Source organism: Fringilla coelebs (genome assembly GCF_963513975.1).
Source record: "Fringilla coelebs genome assembly, chromosome: 2".
Lineage (NCBI taxonomy): Eukaryota > Metazoa > Chordata > Aves > Passeriformes > Fringillidae > Fringilla > Fringilla coelebs.
Window position 1 is genome coordinate 73738637 of NC_140029.1, and position 23676 is coordinate 73762312.

A 23676-nucleotide genomic window follows, 5' to 3' on the forward strand; every position below is an offset into this window, starting at 1 on the left:
AAGCTTTTAGGTGCATGCTGACCAAACTGTTTATTCCCAAACTCTGAAGTGAAAGAGGTGTAACAACACCTGAAAGTGAAAACAGAAACCAGCAACAATACAAACGTGTTCTAGAACAAAGACAGTAATGCAGCCCCAGCTGTTTGCTCCCTATCTGGTGCTGGGTTGAGATGTCTGCCACCAACCTGAAACACAACAAGAGCTAATGTCACAATAATAAAATTTCATCTTCCCTTCAAGTCTTTTAACAAGATACTAGAAAAAGTGTCCCAGCGTCAGCTTTTGATCTAATTCTTCACCCCTAAGCATTAGTTCCATCTACTCCTATGAGAAGGGTATCACAGAACAATACTTAAGGCTCCAAGGCCAGAAACGACTGAGATGTGGATATATAGTTCCACTATTGCAATATTAGAAAGTGTTAGGAACATCATCTGTTCAGATCTGCTAGAAGAGTGCTTTATTAAATGGGAAGGAATGGGGAATAAATAAATGGGAAGGAAAAATGACATAACAGGGTTGGCCAAGAAATATGAAAATCCAAGTCTCTGGGATTCCCCATGGCTAACACATATCCCCATGGATAACACATAACCCTAAAGAAGAGCTTTATACACATAGTAAAAAGCTCTTCATTAAAAATATTCCCTGTTTGTCTAGACATGTGGTCCCCAGCACGCTATCACAGATGTTTGCCCAAGCAATCACTGAGAACCACCAGCACCTGACACAGATTAAAAGCAGAAAATAAAGATTAGTTTTGATTGCCTGGGCAGAGTACACTGCCATATCTGCAAATTGCCTTTTTCAGTTACTGACAGCAGAAGCTCTTTATGTTATACCACCCCAGGGTTCTTTGTTTCAGTGCCTGTAACTTCTTAAAACCGTGGGTTTCAGTAATGGTATGTAAAAAAGTTAAAAATTAACAACTTTTTGTTTTATGCTAAATACTTTACTAATAGATGGATGTGTGGACAGAAGGGATTTTCTCTCAAATAAACTTTAGTTGTCCACATTACTGGCAGTTTATACCTTGCTTAGAACGTCTGCAATCATCCCTCCCCAATGGTATGAATCTGTAGTTCATGTTCACTGTACTTACGTGTCACTGATCCAACTCTGCAAGACCCATTTCTATCAGCTTCAGATGAACCAGATTTTTGTCATCTCCATACAAGGAAATGGTAACCTCTGGTGAAACAGTCTGAAAGTTTACAGTGTTGACAGTTACAGATTTAAATCTCAAGCTGATACTGAACACACTCACTGTCTAAATGGAACTGTGAATATAAATAGAATACCTCTGTTTTTAAGTAAACTGGTTTTATAATAACAGGAATGCTCAGGAGCTTTGTGATTGCAGAGTTAAGAACATCACACCATTTTCTCTTAAGCTTTCCTTCATGGTAAATGGTTTTCAATTTTTAACTATGAGGATCACAGTAAAACAAAGACTTAGAAATTAGAGTGGTAGTAAGAATTTTAGGCTCAGCAAGAACCTGGGAAAAAAAAAAAAGGCATTTCTTACAAGTATGGAAGCAGAGAGACGCTTTCCTTCCACACAGTCCACCATGGTCCACAATGCTTTCAGGCTCCATTCTGGGGAATAAGGAATTCTTTCCACGTTTTTGTCATCTGAAGCAGGTCTAAATCCAGCCAAGAGAACTCGTACAGCTTGAACTGGGTACTTCAGCAGATGACAAGGTATGTGACGCAATCTGAAAGCAACATGACAAAATGAGAAGTGTTTGCCCACAGCAATGGACTGGCCAGTAAGGTCATCAGGATGGCTGCGTGGCTCACACAGCACTTTGATGGTGTGGGAACCAGGATTGGAGTCCCTGCTCTACAGAAACATGCCAACATCAGCCCCAACAATTCCTCAGGCCCTCTGAAGGACTTAGCACAGGAGCTGTCAGGAAGCAGCCCAGCATCAGAGACCCCTACCCAGTACTCTGCCCAGGGAGGAGTCCCAAGAGCCAAACACAGACCGCAGCACCGGAATCCAAGTGTGAATCATAACAATGCAGCTCCACAAACCTTTGTGGTCCAAATGCTACACACCTGAATGTGCTCTAGACACATTACTGGAAATAGGTACCTGGAGTTTACATTGTCATCTCCCCATTTGTTATCTTTCTAAAGAAGCAAGGGAAAGGGGAAGCAGAGAAATGCAGCTCTGAAACAAAAGAGACTGTCTCCCAAGGCCCTAACAGAATGTAAAGCACAAAATCTGTTCAAATCCCCATTTTTGCATCTTCAGCAAGGAAGTTTACACTCCACAAGAAGCCTGAGAGCAAGTCATTGTGAATAAGCAGTACATATGTGTGTATGTGTACTATAGATACAGGTTCTACGTATGCACTGTAGTACTATGTACGATCCACATGTATATAAATGTATGTGTGTAAGAAATTCAGACGGAACCCTAAAACCTTACGGAACCCTAAAAGCCTGGGATGTCTGAGACACTCAGCTGACATCTGTGTCAGCACAGGAGCAGTGCACAGCATCTCAGAGCTGCACAGAACAGGGATCTGAACTTCCATTTTCCACACAGGCCCACTCAGATACTCCTTTATCCCTCAGTTTATTCACCAGCTATCTTCTCTGTAGAAGACAGTCACACAGGATTGGGATTTGTTTGTACACCTGGAAGGCTCATGCCTTGTTTTGAGTAAGGTTCTCAGGTGCAGAAGCAGATTAACCTGAGCCCACTTACAGGTTAAGTAAGTGGGGATAATGGAGAAATCTGGTATTATAACAATGGGCTTCTCAGAACAACCTGAAACAGAGAAGCAGGTGCACAAACCCCACACCCTGCAGACAGAAATTATTTAACCAGCCAAAACACTTTCTCTCTAACTGAAATCCAATAGTAAATGATGGTAAAAAATATATACATATTTCTAGAAAAATTAATAATAAATGTAACATACATATATTTATTTATAAGTACGTATTTTATGATTTAAGTGTATGCATACATACACACAGACATTTGACATGCAGTTATTTCTTATTTACCTGCTTGTTGGGGCAACTAAGTAAGTACCATAGTCAACAAACTGAACCAGAATCTGAACAGGCACAAGCTGTGTAATAGAGAGGAGCTTTGCTCTATACCATAAACCATCCACATACTCTGCAAGGCAAGGCAGCTCTGTGAAAGAAAGAAAAAAACCAAAACCACCACATTAACATCCCACGGTACTCAGTGCAGTACAGAGTGACCCTGAAAATCCACTTTACTTTGTGACCAAGATTAAGTCTCCTTTTCCTTATCAAAACTGTACTACGATTTTGTTCCATGCATCCTCCAATTCTCTCTGAAATCCAAGCAGTACTATAAAATCTAAGTCAAGTTTTTCTGCCTCACATGGCAATGGTGAGAAATAATGGCAAATTTCTTGTTTAAAAGATAGTGATCCAAGTAGTTTAATGTTCCAGCTTTTCAACTTGGACTCATCTGCACAATCCAGTTAGTAAATAGATTGATCTCCAGGTGAACACACATGTCTGGAATACAGGAGGCAGATAATGTCTAAAATCTCATCCTGAGTTTTATGAGTTGGCAGAATCAATGAGTGAGAACTGCTTTCCTCACCAGGTTTTAGACAGCCATACTGGTGTTAATTTAGGCCCAACAGCTGTGGACATTGAAGTGGTGCTCCTTAGGGCTCACACAACTTCTAAACATTTATAACACGATTTTCTGTATATAACTTTTGTCTTTTGAATATTTAATAAAATTATCACAGTTCAGTGACAGGTGCCTTTAGGGTAAAGTTTTATTACTGCCAAATGGGATCTAAAGTCAGTCCATAAATCTAACAGGTACTGGGAGTCTGAGTTCTGTCCATCATTTTCCAGTGGAGGAGAATGACACAAAAGCCTCAATTTAAGGAAGAGTAAAAACGTATTACAGTGTGTCATGTAATTATAGTGTGATCTTACTCCTTACTCTCCAAAACTTTTATTTAAAGATACATAGAAATACAAAAGGAAATTCAGGTTTTCTGAATATCCACATTAAACAACAGGGAAAATAAACACACAACGTACCTTTTTTGAAGTTTGTTAGATGAGGAAGTGTCTTTACAATTTTATTGCACCACTTCAGGGCTTTACTAAGGCTCTCTGAGTCACAGCTGGCAGATCTCTCTGTGGCAGAGTGCTTTCTAAGGTTCTCAGAAGAATCAAGACAAATATAAACCTATTTAAAGAAAAGGCTCTGAAGTTACTATTTTTTGCAGTTAATTTAGGAACGAGGAATTCCAACTATTATGAAAAGACTCCTTTTAATCCAGATCCCATCTTTGAAAGGTTCAGCATCTCCCTGCTCCCCTTTCTTCTCTATTTCATCAGTCAACACCAAAGTCCACATAGGAATCTTTTATTCGATCAATGCACATGACATTCTGCCTTTTGCCTGGGAGACTGGGCAGAACTCCAGGAAGCTGTGTGGGCTTACACAAAATTCACTATTGTTCTGCCATGTTAAACTCCAACAACCTATTTTCTTATTAAAAAAGCTAACTACCAGACTGCAGTAGCATAATTCTTTAATTCATTTTTCTAGAGAAATGATTAGTGTTTCAATGCTCCCACCTATGAGCTTATTTCAACTAAGTGTTCATCCAGAGAGCTGCCCCACACAATAGCTCAGGACCATTTTGCAGCTCTAATGCCGCAAATAGCTGCACCAATATCTCAGGACCATTTTGCAGCCTCTAATGCTCTAAGATTGCCATCTGTGCCCTCCTTTTCACCAGCTCAGTGGGACTGCAGCGTGTGAGATGCTGACCAGACACACTCACCTCCTTGGGGGACACCAAGTGGGTAACTGTGACAGGAAAGGTTTCTCCTGGAACAGGCAGTGGTTGCAGCAGGTACGAAGGTGAAAGTTCTCCTTCAAATACCCCCTAGACCAAGACAGACTTCAGCTGAGCATCATACTGAATAACAAAATAGAAACTAACTTAGGTATGACTTCTGGTTCAAAGGAGTTACCTAAAAAGGTGTATAATAACAATAAGCAGTGTGTCCTTGATGAAACTGACATTGCAATGTACAGATAAAAATTTTTCTCAGCAGCATGGCCTTGTCCAGTGTATCTTTCAGAACCATGTATTTGAATTCTACATGTCATTTCTGCATTTGGTTCACCACAAAATAAATCCTGGTGCATTAAATTATACTTTTAGAAGGCACACAGCTCAGCTAGATCATAGGTCATGAAAAGAGCTCATATTATCTCTAGTACTTAAAATATTATGTGTAACAAAATGTACAATTTCTCCAAAATACATTTTTACACATTTACTTGAGGAACGCTTTTTATTATGCCCTGAGAAAAGAGAAAACTAAAAGCAACATATGTAACTGGAAAATGAAACAATGAATTATGACCCTTTGTTTCCCTTCCAGGATCTGACAGATGCAGTACAAAAAATCATTATGTTCCTCAAACTTAGCTAGGAAAAAAAGATTTTTTTTCCATTCAAAGTATGTACTCCTACAAGTAAAGAAAGAATATCTAACTAAATCAGAAATACACAAACTGAATACCAGATTTCTGCAAAACTATCAGGAGCAGTGTGAGTCGGGAGCCACCTGACTACACTTGGACACTCACACCTGGAATAAGAGTCACTGCTGTAAAGTTCAGCACATTTGTAGGCTCTGATGCATTCTCCAACATCCTACTGCCCTACCAGGAGTCTTTCAGGCCAGTGCCTAAGCTAGGATTGTCATATGGTCACAAAGACCAGCTCCTGAGCTCATCAGTGCAGTGCAAGGCAAGCCCATCTCAGAGACAGAGACACTGCAGCAGTGGCTGCACTGAGCTCTGCATAAGCCACTGTTAGCAGCTGCAAGGCTCACAAAATAGAATGAAGTCCTTATCAGCTTAACTTACCACAAATCACACATTTGAAGCTGTGAAATAAAGTAACAAAGCTATAGAATGAAATAATAGATAATTTTTATACCTTCTGTGAAAATAATGCACTTTAGCTGTCTCGTGAGCATGGCTGCTGAATCTCTACAGCTAAACCCAGAACTGGTTATGTTTGAATGTGTTCAGAGCTGCTTGCTTCCCACTTCTGCTGTTCCTGAGATTCAGCTCGAGTTCTGATACCTTGCTTCTTTTCTGGTCTACAACTGAACACTTCTGATGTCTATTTTCTTACAAATTGTTCTGAGTCACTTATTCCTGGAATGGATCTGCTTATTGCTATTATTCCTTGAGGAAAGCATTTCAGGCTTTCTGAATGCTTCTTGCTTGCAACCTTCTTAAACAGCTTTATTTTTGTTCTCCAAATTTAATTTTTGTGTTAAAGGTACAAATCTCATTTCCAGATCCATATTTAGTTTGCTGAAGCTGTGTGTCGTGCTGACTTTATGAAAATGCAACAAGAGATTGATTTACAATGAGGTTTTCCATGGTTACTCAGCTCTAATATACACTGAGGGATTTTTCTAACTGCATCATGAGCCCAGTGGCAGACAACTCGAGCCTTGCACCAGCAGTGACAGCAGCTGACTCTGTACTGGAAAATTATTTTCTGAAGCAAAGATCTTCATTGGCAAAAAAAGCACACTGGTAGACTTAAACAGAATTAAGAGAAAAATGCAATAACATAGTCTTAGCAATTTAAATAAACCTGATCCCCAGATTTCAAGGAACAAAAAAGAAAACAAATACAGAGAAATTATTTATGTATGAGTTTTTTGTGTTAAGAAAATGAAGATAGGTGGAAACTTCAATCCTTTCCTGAAGACCATCAGGTAAATGTCCCAGACTCATGGAATAAAGAACCTAGGTAACTCCTCTATAAATCATTGGGTTTATGATGAAACACTTGATTTAATTTACTCCATCCTTGGATATATTTCTAGGAAAAACTAATCCCTTCAAGTGATAAAAGTATTACCCTATTCCTAGTGTTCTAGAGGAACATAAAAACTAGCTGGACTTTAAACAGAAGTGCAAGAATCTCTTTTCATTACAGTCTGTGAACAAACTCTTGGCAATTTACTATTCCACAGTCTTATCAGCACATTGTAGCTCCCCATGATATGCTGCAGACCTGTGTGCTCAGTCCTACTGCTGCTTACAGCAAAAACCACACAGATTAAAAAAAGTAACAAATCCTCCTAGATCACAAGCAACTGAATACTCTTTCCAATGTTAGAAGAGCAACAGCAGAAGGGACACACACACACAAATCTCACCAGCTTTTGTATGTCCTGGCAGTCTTCAGCAACACAGTACCTCTGGTATGCCATGAAGGACGAAAGGGACATCCCCCCAAAATACAGGCTGATGGACAACTTGCCCCATGGGTTATCTGGTAACTCCTATTTACACAGGACAAAACAGGATTGTAATAGTAATACTGGCTGAAGTTTTAGAAATAGTGACCAAGAAATTCAAACCTCTCTCCTTGATAAGCATACCACTCAAAGACACAAGACCAAGATGCCTGTTAACATCAGTTGTAACACAAAAGGGAATATCTCTCCTTCTGATATGGAAGCACCAATTGCTCATCCTAACACTGAAATATTATCCCATGTTTGCTCACTCAAACCCTTCCCCTTCACAAGTTATCATTAAGCTGTCTGAAATGGCTTGTTTTCAGAAAATACAGATAATGTATTTCCCTATAATTTTAATAAATAAATTTAAGCACATCCGTGCTTAATTATGTCAGAATTTTATCACCTAGACTAGAATTGATGCCAGTAGGTAGGTTACTTGTCAAAATGACAACTCAACATGAACAGAATGAAAAACAGCACTAACCCTAATGGAGATATCTAAGGCCTAAAAACTATTATAAAGGTAAAGGCACAGGAGAAGTAAGTTTAGTTGTGGTTTTTCTTTTGTCTAAGAAATACATTTACTACTATACTCCCTCATGTACCATTCCTTATGTCAGTTAAAAGGAAAAAGACAACAAAAACTTTGCTTCATTCCACATCTATGGATAAATTAGGCTACCTTAACATGAATTTCAACCTCTTCATTTTTGAGAAGCTCTTGAAGGTATTCTACTGCCTCCTGCTGCCAAAAATTTCCAACCTATTTAGAGAAAAGCAAGAAATCAACACATTAAGATGCTAACAAATAAGAGTCTTCCTATTCTTAGAGTAGATGGAAATACACAACTACCATTAAAAAAGAAATCTGATTAAAAGACACACATCATTTAAATATTATCTGCTATTTGGTGCATTATAATTTAAGTGACAATGCAACCTACAATTTTCAGATCCTGAAATGGCTTAGAAAGAGGTGCTGCTTGCCAAACCTAACCAATACTACGTATGCAATAATGTACGTGTACAAAATTGTCTGAAGCATAATCCAAAGAATTCCAGAAATTAAGATAACACACAACAAAACAGAATAACTTAAATACTTTTATCCTCTGCTGTATCTGTTTGCTTTCCAACCTGTACCCTTACAAGCCTGTCTTTCATAGAATCATAGACTGGTTTGGGTTGGAAAGGACCTTAGAGATTGAGCTTCAACCCTCTTGCTGTGGGCATGGGCACCTTCCACTAGACCAGGTTGCTCCAAGCCCCCTCCAACCTGGCCTTGAACACTTTAGGGATGGGGCATCAACATCATCCCTGGGCAGCCTGTTCCCATGTCTTGCTATCCTTGCAGTGAAGATTTTCTTCCTTGTACAAAATCTAAACCTGCCCTCTGTTAATTTGAAGATATTCCCCCTTGTCCTACCACTCCAGGACCTTGTAAGGAGTCCCTCCCCAGCTCTCCTCTAGGCCCCTTTAGGCACTGGAAGGTGCTGAGGATCTCCCTCGAGCCTCCTCCAGGATGAACAGGCCCAACTCTCTCAGCCTGTCACAGGAGAGGTGCTCCAGCCCTCTGATCTTCACTGCCCTTCCCTGGACTTGCTCCCACTGTGCTGCTCTTCAGGTGCTCTCCTGACCCGCCATCCCTCTCCAGGCTTGGCACACCTATGGACCAAAGAGGCTCCTCTTCTCTGGGACACGACCCCACAGGACCCCACCAGAGCAGGCTCCTCAAAGTGAGTGCCATCATCCAAGCAGCCCAGCCACTGGCTGTGGCAACAGTCCTGTCATGATTTCTAAACTCACCAGACTGGAGTGAACCTTTCAAACCTCTTCCCTCTGCCAGACAGGACTGATGAAAAAACTACTGGCAGGCCACAGATCCTTACAAACACTCTTGGGATCTGCAGATAACCCCTGCAGATACAGCCAGGAGCAGTCTGAGGGGTATCACTGGTGACAACAGGAGTAGGTAACTAACTCATGGCACTGGGTAACAGTGAGAGGAGTGTACAGGGCCTGGCAGCCTCTCAGTGATGTCCCTGATACAAACAGGCAGGACACTCATCTCCCATCTCCCACTGCCTTTTGTCAGCTGCACTGGGGGTTACACAGGGAGCAGAGGGTGCTGCCCTCCTCAGCCCTGGCCTCTCTCCTCATGTGAAGGCTCCATCCTCATCAGCCTGCAGAGTGACAAAGCAAGAGCACCTCACACTCTGGGGAAAAATCTCTTCTTCTTGCAGGTCCTTGCCATTGCAAGCTTCCACTCTTCTGCATTATTGCCCCTTCTCTTTTCTACACGTGCAGCTGGGAGGGTTTCTGCCTGTTTGGCTGCAGGTCCACTGCAGACTGCACTTGGAATCAGCTATCCAACCCCTCCTCAGCCTCCCTGATGCCACACGGCCCTCTCACCACCTGCTGCAGGAGCTTTCCTACTTGGGCATGCTACCTTTCCCTGGCAGGTCTGCTGCCTGTCCCTGCCCCACCACCCCTGCAGCCTTCCTTACTTTATTAACTTATTTCCAGCAATAAAAGTAAGCTGGTAATTTCAGTATTCCACTTTTACTTAAGTGCACTGTTCAGAGTAAGCAAGGTGTGATGGTAATGTGAAGATGTTATTTACACACCAATTGCTTACTGACAAAACCCCCTAAAACAATTCACCTGTATTAGTTTAGATTGCTTCCTACACAGCCAAGATTAGAATGTTAGAAACACAGTTTTGCAGGACTTGACAATTTCAGATTGTCTGGCCATTCTGCATTAAGAAATCCAGGACTTACTTTTTGTTGCTGCTACTACAAACTGAATTATCATTTCAGAGTATCCCCCTGCCAAGCCTGCAGTGTCCTGTCTCAAAGGTTTACTCCACTGACAGCTACCCTCCAAGCATGGTCCCCTCATATAGCAAAGCTGCTGGGTCCTGACAAGGACCTGCTGAAACAATCCTCACCATCTCTTCTCTGAGTCCTTGCAGGCAAGGGAAGATCCCAGCACTAATCTCAGCCTTTCTGACTAGGCAGGGTATTGATCTGAGTAACCACCCACCCCCACACAGATGTGCCACTACCCACCGGCAGCGTCTTGTAGAGCTGGCATGGGATGCAGAACGGAGGAATGCCAGTGTAGAATGTAGTTGGATACAGGTGACACTGAGGAATGCTCTCTATGTAACCACGATCTATGTACTGCACCTACAGGAAATGCAAAGACTTCCTGAGATAATTCCTGAAATACTTAAGTCCAGTAAAGGAATGCGTTCATTTACAGCATTACTTTTATAGAGGGAAAAAAATAATGGTTTGATGGTTAAGTAGGTGATGTGGCAAAGTGAAAAAGCAAGAAAGGATTAAGAAAAGTGGTGTGGCAGATTAGAAATTTAGTTTATAAAGGTCTCTTGCAAGAATTCCTACCTTTTTGTGGAATAACCAACATCACTTTAAAATTGAAAGGAAAAAATATTTGTGAACTAGGATAGATTTTTCAAATCTGCATTCAAAAGTCATAAGCAGACTCAAGAGCTTAGGTAAGATGAACTGCTAAGGAGATGAAGGCTCTATACCTGTGCAGCAAAAAGAATTCGAAACAGACAGCCAATACTTTTTGGGTGGGGATTAGGGCAGATGTGGCATTATAAACCTAATTGTTTTCAAAGCATTCTATATATGGTAAGAACAGCAAAATAAAAAACCTAAAAGGGATTACTTACAGGAAACCAAGAGCAGCTTTTTACTTAAGAAAATTAATCATTACTTGGGAAACTACAGGAAAAATTGTGACAACTGAAATAGGTAGACAGATTTGATCTTTAAAATAAATGTAAAAATGAGGACAGCAATCCACAGCCTTAAGCAGAATGAACAACTGCACAGGTCAGCTGAATGAAAAAATGTTAAATCCATTATTTATTTTAGAGGATTGGATTATATGCCTTTTTAAAACACATATATGCAGATATACATCCCCCCCATCCAATCAAACTTACTTGGAGAGTACTACCACTGACTTCTACAATTTTAGCTCGATACCACACAGTATCTGATCCTCTTACAACACAGGCTTCTCCCTTCTTCCAGCAGTAGGGTATCAGGAGACCAAGGCCTCTGAAGGTATTTTGTATCTCAGCCATCAATTTGTTTAGTGCAGTTTCTTGGGAGAGGAGGCAAAATAAAAAAAAAATAAATTAAGAATAGTCTCTAAAATTCAAGCAAAATGTTTTCATCACTAAGCCCCATCAGATGCAGATGACATGTATAAACAAACACATGTGCAGCTTTAAAATATATTTTCCAACACTGATAGAATATATAAGTTCAATATCTAGTATATGTAGAAGAGTTACTAACAGTAAACTGCATTTCCAATTCTGAAGCCATTAGAAATTCTGAATTCTAATCTCATAAGAACTTGTAGAAGAGTCTATAAATTCTGGAAGTGACACCTAGGAAGCACTATATCAGAGCAAAACAAAGCATGAACAAGACAACAAATCCCAAACCACTGTTTCAGGGGTAGGACACCATGAAACAACACAGAAGACGTGCCCAGAAGAACCTCTCCTGCTACGGTCCAGCCTACAGCAAGAACTGCAGGAAGAACACACAGTCCTGTTCAAGTGGGGTTACTGTACTTTGAATTTCAAAGTCTCAGGAATAAAAATAGTCACGTAATCTAATAGTTAAATGCACTTGTGGAGCAAAAAAGGTAGAATTAATGTTCTCATATGTAAATATTTCTCTAAAGCACGATATACTAACATGAGAATGAGGAGTGACACTGCATCAGTCAGAAGAAAATGAACCTCTTTCAAGCAACACAAACAAGAAACATTGTGAGATACAGAATGTATCACAATGCAAATAAAGAGCCTGAAGAAACTGTGTACTGAGCTTAAACTGAAGGAAAAAAAATACAGCAGTATCTGAGAACCAAGCCAACTTCCAATAATCTTTATGAGCGTATCTACATCACTTTGAAGTAAATTACTACATTTACTTTATCAGTCAACATTACAAAATAAAGCACTTGCTGCTTTACCCATTACAGCCTAGAGAAGAAAGGCAAGTAACCTTCCTATCCAAGTGCTTTGAGGTTTTGAATTTCTTGGGAGGAAAGTTTATTTCAGGACAGAGAGAATCCCTGCCCCTCACACCAAAGGACACCACCTCCCAAGAGGAATATTCCAGAACAGTGAACATGTACCAGATAGGTGTGCTACTATACATTCTGATACCCAAGAGCACTCAGATTCATAAATGCATTTTCTTCTACGTAAACTCACCAAATGATTTTGGTATTATATAAATAGTTCCATCACCTCCAATACAACTCACTACAGCCTGAAAAACTTTTGCTTCAGGAACAATGGGAGATTTATATACTTCATCCATTTCTGGATGAGGCAGTGGCTCATGTATTTCGAGTGATTTTTGTTCCCTCTCTGAAATAGTGGTGCTTTCCTCTGGAACAGTCCTGTTTCTTGCATATGCAATTTTGGAATTACAACCATCCAGCTGTGTGTTCTCCTGCTCGAAATGTACTTCAAGATGTTCCTTGGAGACTAAACAAGCCCCATTGGCTTTATCAGTTCTAGAAGATTCAATCAAACACCAATATATTAACTGACAGAGAACTTCAAAAGTGCAAAACTACAAAATAATACAAGTAACACAGAGAAGTGGCAAAGGTATCTCAAAATACTGTCAAACATCTCATCTACAAACTTAGAGAACTGAAATGTGCCATGGATACAATAAATAACATTATACTCATTAGATAACATTATAAGTAAGTCCACTGAAAATGGACTTTGTTGCTAGAACTGTAGAACACAATCCAAATGTTTTGATTTACTTATTAGTTTGGTCAAATATGAACATTAGAGTCTGAGAGAATATAAAAGAAAAGTATCCAAACCTTCTGTTTCTAAGGGCCAAACCCTGTTCAATAAGGTATTCAGAAGTATCAGTCATTTTTCCCGTTTCATCTTTGCAAAGAATTTTCACAGGCAATGCACAACCCACAACATCTTCCTGGAAAAAATGGGACAGCTGGACAACATACTACAAATATGCATTTCCTCTAAACTACAGGCATGTTTCATGCTTTTCATTTTATTGGTACTGACTGTCAATCAGACATCCTTGAACAACTAGTGCCCACATGAGAAGACACAAATCTATTTAATCCATATAAATAATTTTACCAACTGTTCTATGCTACACATGGCATTAAAAAAGAGTTGTAGAGTAAAACTTGCTTTTCCCCTCAGCTTTTTTAATAGAATCAAGTGCCAAACACTTGTTTTCCAGCAGGAGATTTAAACCCCTACATAAATAACTCCATTCATCACTGCTTTTATTTCCACACACACTGTAAAATATCACTGGCAGCTGACAACAGCTGAACAAATCAAACCCTTCCAATAATATTTTTTTTTAAACCGTGGAAGAGATAAATTACTAATGATATTCATACAGCACTGGATTAATTCTTCCAGTCTCTGAGGCTTGAAAACTAATAAAGTAGCTGCTGAAATAATTCTCATAAAAAACCTGAGCAGCTTGCTTATCTGTTCATAAAGGCTGTTAGCATCCAGTGATCCCAAAGATACATCTACTGTTCTTTAGTAACCAAATATATCAAGTTCTCTCCACCAACTGCTCTAATGCTCCAGTTAACAACAAAAGTAAAACAGAAAGAAAAAAACCACTTTTTTTACCTAGAGCAAACAGCTATACAATCAAGTTCTATTTACGACTTTTTGAAAGGTAAAATATTCAGAAAATAATCCCAAATTAGCAGACAGCCTGACAGGAATTTTATAAATACGAATGGTTTTGATTACAAACCTGTATGACTATCTTCACCTGTGCTCCAGTTAGGTAATAGGACAAGCATTCACACACTGTTGCTGTCCACTGTGTGCTTCCTCCTGTGGGTCTAACATAGAACAAATGATAACCTCTAGGTACAAAAGAAGTTGGCATCTCCTGAGTACAACCGCCAACTCTTCCCTCTACTAAAAACTTGGCTTTTTTTCTACACTGCCTAAACTGTTACAGAAAAAAAAGAATCTCTACTACAGTCAAGAGTAACATGAAATCATTATTAACTTCTGGATCTCTACAACCAGAAAAATTAAAAAATACAAGCCCAGAATTTCAAAATAAGGAGGATTATGAGTTCTAGAAGTTATGATGCCTGTCGTAACAGTCTAGAAAAGAGACCTTCTGTACAGTTTCAAGAGATCCAATTTGTCTTAAATTCTGAGCCAAGAGAAAAAAGTATTGAATGAAATAAATCTGTTCACTATTTTGTAACTCGACCTATAAATATTATTTATTTCTAGAGTTTCTGCTTTACTACTATAAAGCAAGACCCTTAGAAAAAACTCCAAACCTTTATTTAATAAATCACAGCCAGCACCCCATTTCTTTATTCAAAAAGCAAACCACATCCAAATCTTACATAATCAGTGCTAACAAAAGTATGTCATTATTAGTTTCTGATGCTGCCACTCAGTATAAGGGAAAGGCTACCTTATTTCTGTCAGTGAACATTCTATTGCTAACATCCTGATGGTCTTCATGTTTTCCTCAAGTTTTCTTAGACAGCTGACCTCCACTGTTTTTTCAGCTCCAGAATCATAAAGTAGTACCTGTTACAGGCAAGAAACCACAAAACAGAAAGACAACCCCTTTCTTACTGTTATCTGTAAGAAATGATAATTCAAAGCATTCCTGAGGAGGTTAAAAAAAATTCAAACATTACTGGGATTTAACAAATGCCTTTTGAACTGAAATACTTCACCACAACTCAAGCAACTACCACAGCATAGCAAAGGGACAAACCAAAGTTGTTCAGAGGGGGTTAAACAACTTTACTGACTTTTTGGTAAACCAAGAAACACTGAAATAGCTCTCCTCCACCCCTTGCTTTTTATTCTGATGGGGGGTTAAATAGCTGTTTGAAGGCTCTTGGGCTCAGAAAGCAGATGATACAAACTGAAATACACAAAGTCCCATTTCTGCTTCCTACTAAAAAGACCCCTGGGCACAACAATGGTGGGAAAAAAAATCAATAGCAATCCAGTCCTGGACTACCTGTATGATCAAAAAGCCATTCTAACTTTAGAGACACGTAAGTATCTAGTCACAAAATGCTTTTTTCTGGTGCTCATTATTTTCAAATTGGTACAACAGAACACATTTCAAGCAGTGCTGTGTAAGGTTACTGTGGAAAATGCCATAGCTACACAGCACAGTGCATCACCATCAGTTTAGGGTTCATGCAACTGCTTGACCACATGTGGTCCTGTGGTGCTGCACTTGGTTCAACTGGCTCCCTCTTTTAACAAGGATCATTACGTTTGAATTACTGTAACCCTTAGTTTCACACACCTGCTGGAATCTAAAATGAATTGTTAGACTATAGCTTGGGAATCACTGCCATGTTCCAAAGGGCAGTGTAAATAAAGAGAGTTTAGTAAACCTCATGAGCCTTCAACTACCAGATTCCCTGGTAAAGGAACCTTTGCTTTGACAAGTCAACTGATTTGCAGCAATGTATAGCATGACTTAAACTCTCAACAAAAGCAAAAGGCTGTGAGAAAATATGAACACAGAAGAAAGAAACAAAGATTTGACCTTATTTTAATCAGTGAAAGCTTTCAAGTTTAGAAATAAAAGTTAGAACCCTGTTATGATAAGAGCTTTACCTCTGCACTTGTTTCAGAGACAATTCTGCTTATCTGACCCCTCTGCCACTGTCCCACATCGTGTACGTAAACAGCACAGTGCATTTCCCTCTCCCACTTCACAGACTGTGGCTGGGATTCTCTGTAGATGGAAGCCATCTCCTCCTGTAAACTGACATTCAAAAAACCGCTTTTCTACTGATAAAATGTAATGCAGTAAATAAAAGGCTTATTCAGTCATTGTTTAACTAGCATACAATGAAGTTGTACTGTTCTAACAGATGCACAGTGTTGCAGTTTTTCTTCATGACATGTTAGAAATACATGAAATGGGAGTTACAAAACATATGCATGCTGATTAAAAGTCTGTAAACCTATCATGTTAACTTAGGTACTGGAATTAATCTGAGCAATCCTAAGTGCTTTGAATGGCACTATTTGAAAACTACACTGTTTTCTCTTGACAGCTGGAGAGTGTGGTCCTCAATATCATGACTACATAAGTGGGATTCTAGGCAGTCACAGCCAAGAAGAATAAAAGATAAATGAATACATAAGCAACTTGCACTAAACCTTGACACACTCTTCTACCTATTTCCAAAGAGCAGGCATGAGTACCGAAATGTTACCTAAATATCTACCAAAGGCAGGCTGACATACACTGTGTCTAGAAATTGTGTTCAATCTTCCTAACAGGGTACTGGAAACATTTTGGAAAAAACCAAACCCTGCTACTACCACTAATACTAAGTTCTAAGACTTGGGATACAGGTTTTATTTAACCAGATTCCTAATGAGGGAATGGGAAGGAGAGAAGAGCGAGCAGGAAGATTTAATCTTTTTGGACACTGTTGCATTCATCAGGCTCCAACACTTCCTGCAATAAAACTGATTTGAAACATGAATCAGATCATATACTTAATTTGGAATCAGAACTATTTAATAAGCCATAATATAGTGCCAACCTCTCTTCTGCTCCTATACTTTCCTCAAAGGCAAGTAAGTCAGCAGCCTTCAAGAAGTACACAGTACCAAATGCAACTCTCATCAGAGTTTGTTCTGACTATACTTCACCACTTTGTAATAAGGACACTTTAACTAAAGGGAATTCTTTGAATTTTAGTACCTTTTCAGTATACTTTCTGATGCCAGCAATTGTACAAAAATTTTACTAGGAGACACAACATGACTAATTCTCCCATGTAACTCCTTGTTACAAAGTGCTCTGAAATCTCCTTCATCCACAGATTCCATGTCTGTAGGAATAAAAGCTTCTGAGGTCTTAGAAATTTCTTCTAGAGGATCATCCCATATTTCATTAGGCTTGACTTCATTTTTTTCGGTGTACCTGTAAAGAGCACAAAATAGTTAGAATAGAAAGTTTAAACAGATTTTAAATGAAGTGAAAAAAGCTCAATAACAAAATAACAAGAATTATTCAACATGAAAAAAGTGAATTGTAGCTTAGACAAAAACATTCATAAATGCTACTTCTGAAACACTAATAATAGTAACATTTTTATTCTCCTTCAGAAGGTATCCTTCCACATTCAGGGAAGAGAAAAGATAGCACAGGGAACACCAAGATCATAAGAGCAGAAGATCTGGAGAGAGCCTCTTGCCCCACAAAATAAGGGACAAAGGCCTGTGGGGGGTCCATTCTAAAGCACAGGAAGAAAAGAAGGAAGGGGCAGCATGGATAAACTGCTGTGTCCTGACCCCAACTCCCTGCACTATTCACTGCCTCCCTGAATGGACTCTGTGGCTCAAATGCAGGAGAGGAATGAGAGCTGCTTGGAATACACTTGACCCTGGGAAAGGAGGAGGGTAGGTACTATAATCTTTGGTGTACCAATGCCCAAATTAGTAATTCAGTGCTAATTAGTAATAACTAAGTAAAATCAAGTCTGTTTTGCCTGCAAGAGTACTTTATTTTGGACCATAAGTTTTTGAATTTATTTTTTCCCCAGTTCAACTAAAGAAGGGGGAGTGAGCAAGGGATCATAAAATCTACTTTATTCTAGGGATCAGTGTTACACAACAACTTATACCAATGGAATATACCCCCTTAACTGAAGGCTGGAAGCAGGCATCTAAGTACAGATGGGACACAACAAAATACCTTTGTGACAGAGAAAAAACAACTAAGCTGTTCAGGTTGCATAACTTACAAAAATCTTACTAAAAATTGTGACTATGACAGTATTAGAGTAAGATTTAATAACATTTCTGAGCTAGGAGAGAAAATCCATTTACATGCTTCCTCCTAAAAGAGCAAATTCAGGAATTTCCTTTTGGAATGAAAACTTCCCATTTAATGTTATATTTCCATCAGAATTCAAAAAATTATTAATGAAAGAGTAACTACAGATTTTCATGAATACAACCCATGGATTATCTTGGTAAAAAGCCAGCAAATTAAATGCAGCAGTGTTATACCCTCATCAGCCTCATCTCCCCCACCACACTTCCCAACTCTGCTGTCTTCCCAACCCTTCTGTTGCTGTCATAGCTGGTTACCCAAGTGTTTTCTAGTAACAGACCTCCCAAAGAGGTGACTCACCATATGTGCAGGTTTAAGACACAAATTCTTTTTCTTACAACATGGGAATGGGAACCTTAACAGCGAACACTTTGGGAAGATCTGGCACTTAGGGACACTACAAGTACAAGGCAAACATTTGATTTCTAATTTTTTCACAGGTACAACTTCAACATATTAGTTAAGATTTAGTTTGAGAATTTAACTATTGAGCTGCACTTACACTCTAAATAACACAACTGATGGATGTGATCTTAAAATCAATTTATTGCAGATGTGGTAAATTCCAGCCACTGGAGGTGACATGCCAACAGTTTCAATACACAAATTCCGTATTTCCAAATACTTTAAAAGTAATGTACAATGTATTTACCCAGGTACGTAGGATGCTAAGTCTTCCTCAACTAGCTGGCAGTTAATACTAAGTTTTTTCCCATTATCAGCAGAGGCATTGAAGAGTTCAATAGATAAGACGTTATTATCTAAAATTTCTGTGAATTAATAATATTGACATAATTAGTGCCAATCAATGACAGTATGAAGACACTGGTTTTAGAGCAATGACAAATAGTGCCAAAAGACAGAATTCTCCAAAATACCATTAGATGTACAAAATAATTGATTCTGAACATTAACAATATGCAGACACATAGCTTTGACCATATCAATAAAACTAACTTAAAGTACACCAATAATTACAAAATGCTTTTGTACAAAAACTCCAACTGCTATGCTTAATTCCATTTATCAAATGGGCTCCAAATCATCATTCTGCAAGGGCTGAAAAGTAAGTAGCTACATATGAACAATATATGGTATTGAGAAAAATCCTACTAAGGCATATATGTGTTATCTGATAATATTTTTCTTTTTTGTCAATATTTTAGAACAGCGGCAATCACACTCCCAAGATACCAATTAAGTCAGGAAACATCATGGACAGCTAGTACTTTTGGAAACAAGCCCACCTGAATAATCAGAATACTTGTATCATGTAACATTGGTGCAGACTGTAAGACAAGACATGAACAGAACTTTTGTTGCAAGTTTTATCTGTTATGCCTCCTCCAATCAGAGGAGAGAATTTAGATATTCTCACTCCAGGCTATCTCTAGCAGGTACAAACACAAGCATTTCAAATAAATACTATTTTAATTATCAAAGTGATTGTTTCTACATTTGAGACAACAATATATAAATAGAAATTAGTACACTCCTGATAACTTACCAATAACTGAACACAACATAAGCTTATCTTCAGTCATTTCTTCAAATCTTTCCTTGGCTTCTCTGTTCCACTCATTTGCCCCTTTGAATGGCTCAATGCACGCCAGCCTACACCTGATTGCCTGAAGAATAACCCAAGATTATGCAACTAACATCACATACAGATCAAAATCATCTCATTATGACTGAATCACAGGCTTTGTTTTTCACTCATCCAAGACAGCATGACCTTGGCTTCTGGTTCCGCATTACCACAATCTCATTTAGTTCAAAATGATCTCTCCCTTCCCAGTAGCTAAGCATGAATCTCACATTCAGAGACCTTCTTGCTGAAATACAATAAGCCTAAATCTCTTTTTCTCCCTTTATGGTAAGGCATAGAACTGGTGCAGAGGTCAGTAAAGATTATTGCACAGAAGTGATAAAAGATGCCTACTGGTGCCTTCAAGGAGTTAAGAAAAACCCCTACCAACATATGAAGTTTCAAAGTTTAGCATAATTGTGATTGGTAACCAAACTATCAAATGAATAGCAAAGAAAAAATAATTTCCATTTATGGGCATTTTTTTATTTGACAGAAATACTCTGCCAATTTCTTTCCCAGTCATTTTTCCTCCCTGTCAAAAGGGGGATACTCCAAGTGTTCCTCAAGTTAGAAAAATACCAAATTTTAAATGCAAACAAAAATATATATTAAAACCCCCTCTTATTGTGAGATTATAATTTAAAAATGAAAGAATGCTCATTATGGCTCATTATGGAAATAAATTTAAGTGAATTAAATACACATGTATGTACACATTGTATATATACACCTCTCCTGCAGTATGTATACTGCAGGGCAACATTAGATTTAATTTACACCTGAAAGATAAAAAAAGTTTTCAATATGCACCCAAAACATCAAGTGAGACACTTCATAAGGATGGACAAAAATGAAGTTCCTTAACATTTTATTTATTTAATGTATTTCAGAAGGTGAAGAATTCTCTCTTTCCCCTCTCATTGACTGAGATGCTGTTAATTTTGAGTGTTTAATCCAGGCATTTACCTTTTCTGGAAAGCTCAGAAACTCCTGCTTCACTCTGCGTATGTCTTTGTGAGTTAAGTTAGCGATGTTGCCGTAGTCAACATATTTTACCAGAACTTCCCGACAACTTGGCAGCCCTCCAAGGAAAACAACCCGAGATATTTTAACAAAAAATTAGTATCTGATACAGGTAAAAGCACCAGAATTTCAGAGTAGATCCCACATTCATGCCATATGATTACCTAGTATAAATTTTTTGAATTTTCATACCCCAACCAAAATGAGTATTCTTTAGGAGCCAGCTCTTTCAGGTCCCTGAAATGACAGCCCTGGCATTTCGGCCACCTTTGTGAGACACTGGCACACTGAACACATGCTAAGTAAACATGTAAGCAGACATGCTACACTGCCCACACACAGCCAACACAGACTCAGCACAAGCACAACTCCCCACTCCCTTTGGAATTACTATGAAGAATTATGAATCAACACCAGATACACTCACAGGTTGGCTGAAACAGCCAAAGTTGGGGTTCACACTGTAATAGTAAGAGAAATACTACTTAAAATAATTATGTAAGAGAATTTCAATAATCTCTAGAGAATGGAATATGTTGCATCTCTGCTTAGAAAGAACAGGTGTATAAATAAGTCTGTTAATAGCAAAAGAATATGAATTAATACTACTGACTTGATAAAGCTACCTGGTAGCACCATAATTCCCAGTAAAAATACTGGCTGGATGCTACTGCTCATATCCAGCGTGTGACTCTGACCTACCAGCACATCTGATTTTGCAACCTAGCATTAGAGCAAAAGAATCAATACTTCACCTATAATCTGTGCTCTATACCAATTCCCATCCTCCTGCTTTGCAATGCATGCTTGGCCTTCAACTGGGCAGAAAATTTCAAAGTTTTTACCATTCTCTTGTTTATATATCTCCTGAATTTTCTCTGGAAGAGCTAAAGATTCCACACTCTCTCTCTGAAATAAAAACAACAAACCACACATATACAGCAGATGTTCTTTTTTCATGGCATTTTTACCCTTTTAAGGGATAATTTTTTACCTAGTACTGTATTTTCCAGTCTTCCCTCCAAAATTAAAGTGGTCATGAATACACAGTGAATTAAAGAGCCTAACAATTATTGAATAGTGCCCTGTTCAATCAATTCTAACCAGCAAAATACTGCACACCCACAAAAGAATGAATCGTGTTACATAACTGACAAAAACTTTCTGGGATTTTAAGAATTCCTGAATTTTAACTAGGCTGAATCAATGACTGTTGGAATTAATCTCACCTACTAATTCTAGGAATCCAACCACTAGTAACAAGTAACAGAACTTAACAGAAGTTGTAGCTTATTTAGTGTGGACTACAAATAACTCAACATTAAAACGTTTATTCATAATTTCATCTGAACAGGCTTTATTTCTAAACTTACCAAGCGAAGATAGAAATCACTTGGACTATTAATATGGCAAACCACAACAAAGACCTCTTCTCCTTCCTGTGGAATATTTGGTGGACTGTACTGCAAGACAGTGCAGTTTTCCAACTGGCTGGGAAGCTGTAATTTAAACCTAAGGTACACAAAGTGAAATTTTGAATAAAGCGAGTCAAAATGAACTGCAAACAAACCCTTTTATATTCAAATGTCAAATTTCCCATTAAAAAACCACAAAATGATCTTATAAAAATTACTTGATTCATACTTATATGTATAGCTCAAACTTTCCTTCTTGCAGGTGGTGCCGGCAATTATCCGTAATGCTTCTCCCACTGCCTACCAGCCAAATCAAACAGATCCCAGGCTCATTTCTGTGTGGTTTTCTGTCTGTGATAGACATCAAGGGCTTCTCATTTTGAGAGCCTCCCCGGTTATATATTTCTGTACAAATTTTAAATATTTTGCCATTTTCTAAAATAAAGTTCCCTATCTAAATGAAGCCTGACTAGTGCAAATGAGTATAGCATGGTGCTCATTGGTGAAGGTGAAAAAAGGAAATCAGCAGATGCTGCTGAAGGTTAATACATCACACATTAATATATGGAACACTGCAAAAGAAACTAGCTTAGTAAACTTCACTTGGTAAGCATTTTTCTGTTACCAGTTATGGCATAGAGGAGCATGAGCCAAAGGAAGACACATACCTTGCCAAATCTAAGAAAACCAATGCATCCTTGAGAGACAGTGGCGTATTACTGCTTACTTCATTAAAAGGAGGTTTTCTCAGATCCACAATAAGAACACCATCCTCTTCTCTAAATACCATCATTGAAACAACTTTATTATTTACCATTTCTAAAAATTTTGTCTTTGCCTCCTCTCCCCAACCTTCATCCTGTATCAGAGAGAAAAAGTTACTGAGGTTGTCAGGGAATGTTAAAACAAAAAATACAAACAAAATAATAAAAGATAGATGAAGTAAATGCAAGGAAGAAAGCACAGATGCATCTGAACAGATTAAATACTGAATATGGTCAGACTTGTCTAGTCTACAGCCAGGACAGCACTGAATGGAATTCTTTCATTATCTATTAGTATGTGTATTAAACTGTATAAAACTGAGTCAGATCAAAGGATTGCAGTTTCTACCATCTTCTTCTGAAGATCCCCTCAGATTGTTTTGATACATTAACCAGAATCATGTCACCTGTTTCAGTTCATGACTTTCCCATGAATTGAGAGAGCAAAAATATGTTTGTCTTCTTGTGTCTTTACACAAATGCACAACCTGATCTGATCAATTTACACACTGCTACTCTCCATAGCATCCTGCGTAACACTCTACGTACCTTGAAAAAGCCTGTCTGAATTTGTTTCTCTGGGACCAAGTTAA

The 23676-nt window shown here is 38.5% G+C and overlaps 1 protein-coding gene across 1 annotated transcript in view; it reads right to left on the reverse strand.

Annotated features, from left to right (window-relative positions):
• Nucleotides 1–1105: 1105 nt before the first annotated feature.
• The window catches only part of RNF17 (ring finger protein 17), a gene marked incomplete at its 3' end in the record, with an annotated part of 39232 nt that continues 16661 nt past the window's right edge, over nucleotides 1106–23676 (reverse strand). Inside the window, exons 14-34 of the mRNA XM_084201019.1 lie at nucleotides 22988–23178; nucleotides 22278–22416; nucleotides 21660–21813; nucleotides 20848–20963; nucleotides 19798–19918; nucleotides 18943–19060; nucleotides 17154–17375; nucleotides 16049–16199; nucleotides 14871–14989; nucleotides 14181–14271; nucleotides 13246–13361; nucleotides 12611–12918; nucleotides 11315–11478; nucleotides 10404–10523; nucleotides 8012–8092; nucleotides 7231–7365; nucleotides 4821–4925; nucleotides 4066–4216; nucleotides 3028–3163; nucleotides 1529–1718; nucleotides 1106–1204 (exon numbers count right to left, since the gene is read on the reverse strand). Of these exons, the coding sequence (XP_084057145.1) occupies nucleotides 1106–1204; nucleotides 1529–1718; nucleotides 3028–3163; nucleotides 4066–4216; nucleotides 4821–4925; nucleotides 7231–7365; nucleotides 8012–8092; nucleotides 10404–10523; nucleotides 11315–11478; nucleotides 12611–12918; nucleotides 13246–13361; nucleotides 14181–14271; nucleotides 14871–14989; nucleotides 16049–16199; nucleotides 17154–17375; nucleotides 18943–19060; nucleotides 19798–19918; nucleotides 20848–20963; nucleotides 21660–21813; nucleotides 22278–22416; nucleotides 22988–23178 (3027 nt within the window). The remainder of the gene's footprint in view (nucleotides 1205–1528; nucleotides 1719–3027; nucleotides 3164–4065; nucleotides 4217–4820; nucleotides 4926–7230; nucleotides 7366–8011; nucleotides 8093–10403; nucleotides 10524–11314; nucleotides 11479–12610; nucleotides 12919–13245; nucleotides 13362–14180; nucleotides 14272–14870; nucleotides 14990–16048; nucleotides 16200–17153; nucleotides 17376–18942; nucleotides 19061–19797; nucleotides 19919–20847; nucleotides 20964–21659; nucleotides 21814–22277; nucleotides 22417–22987; nucleotides 23179–23676) is intronic.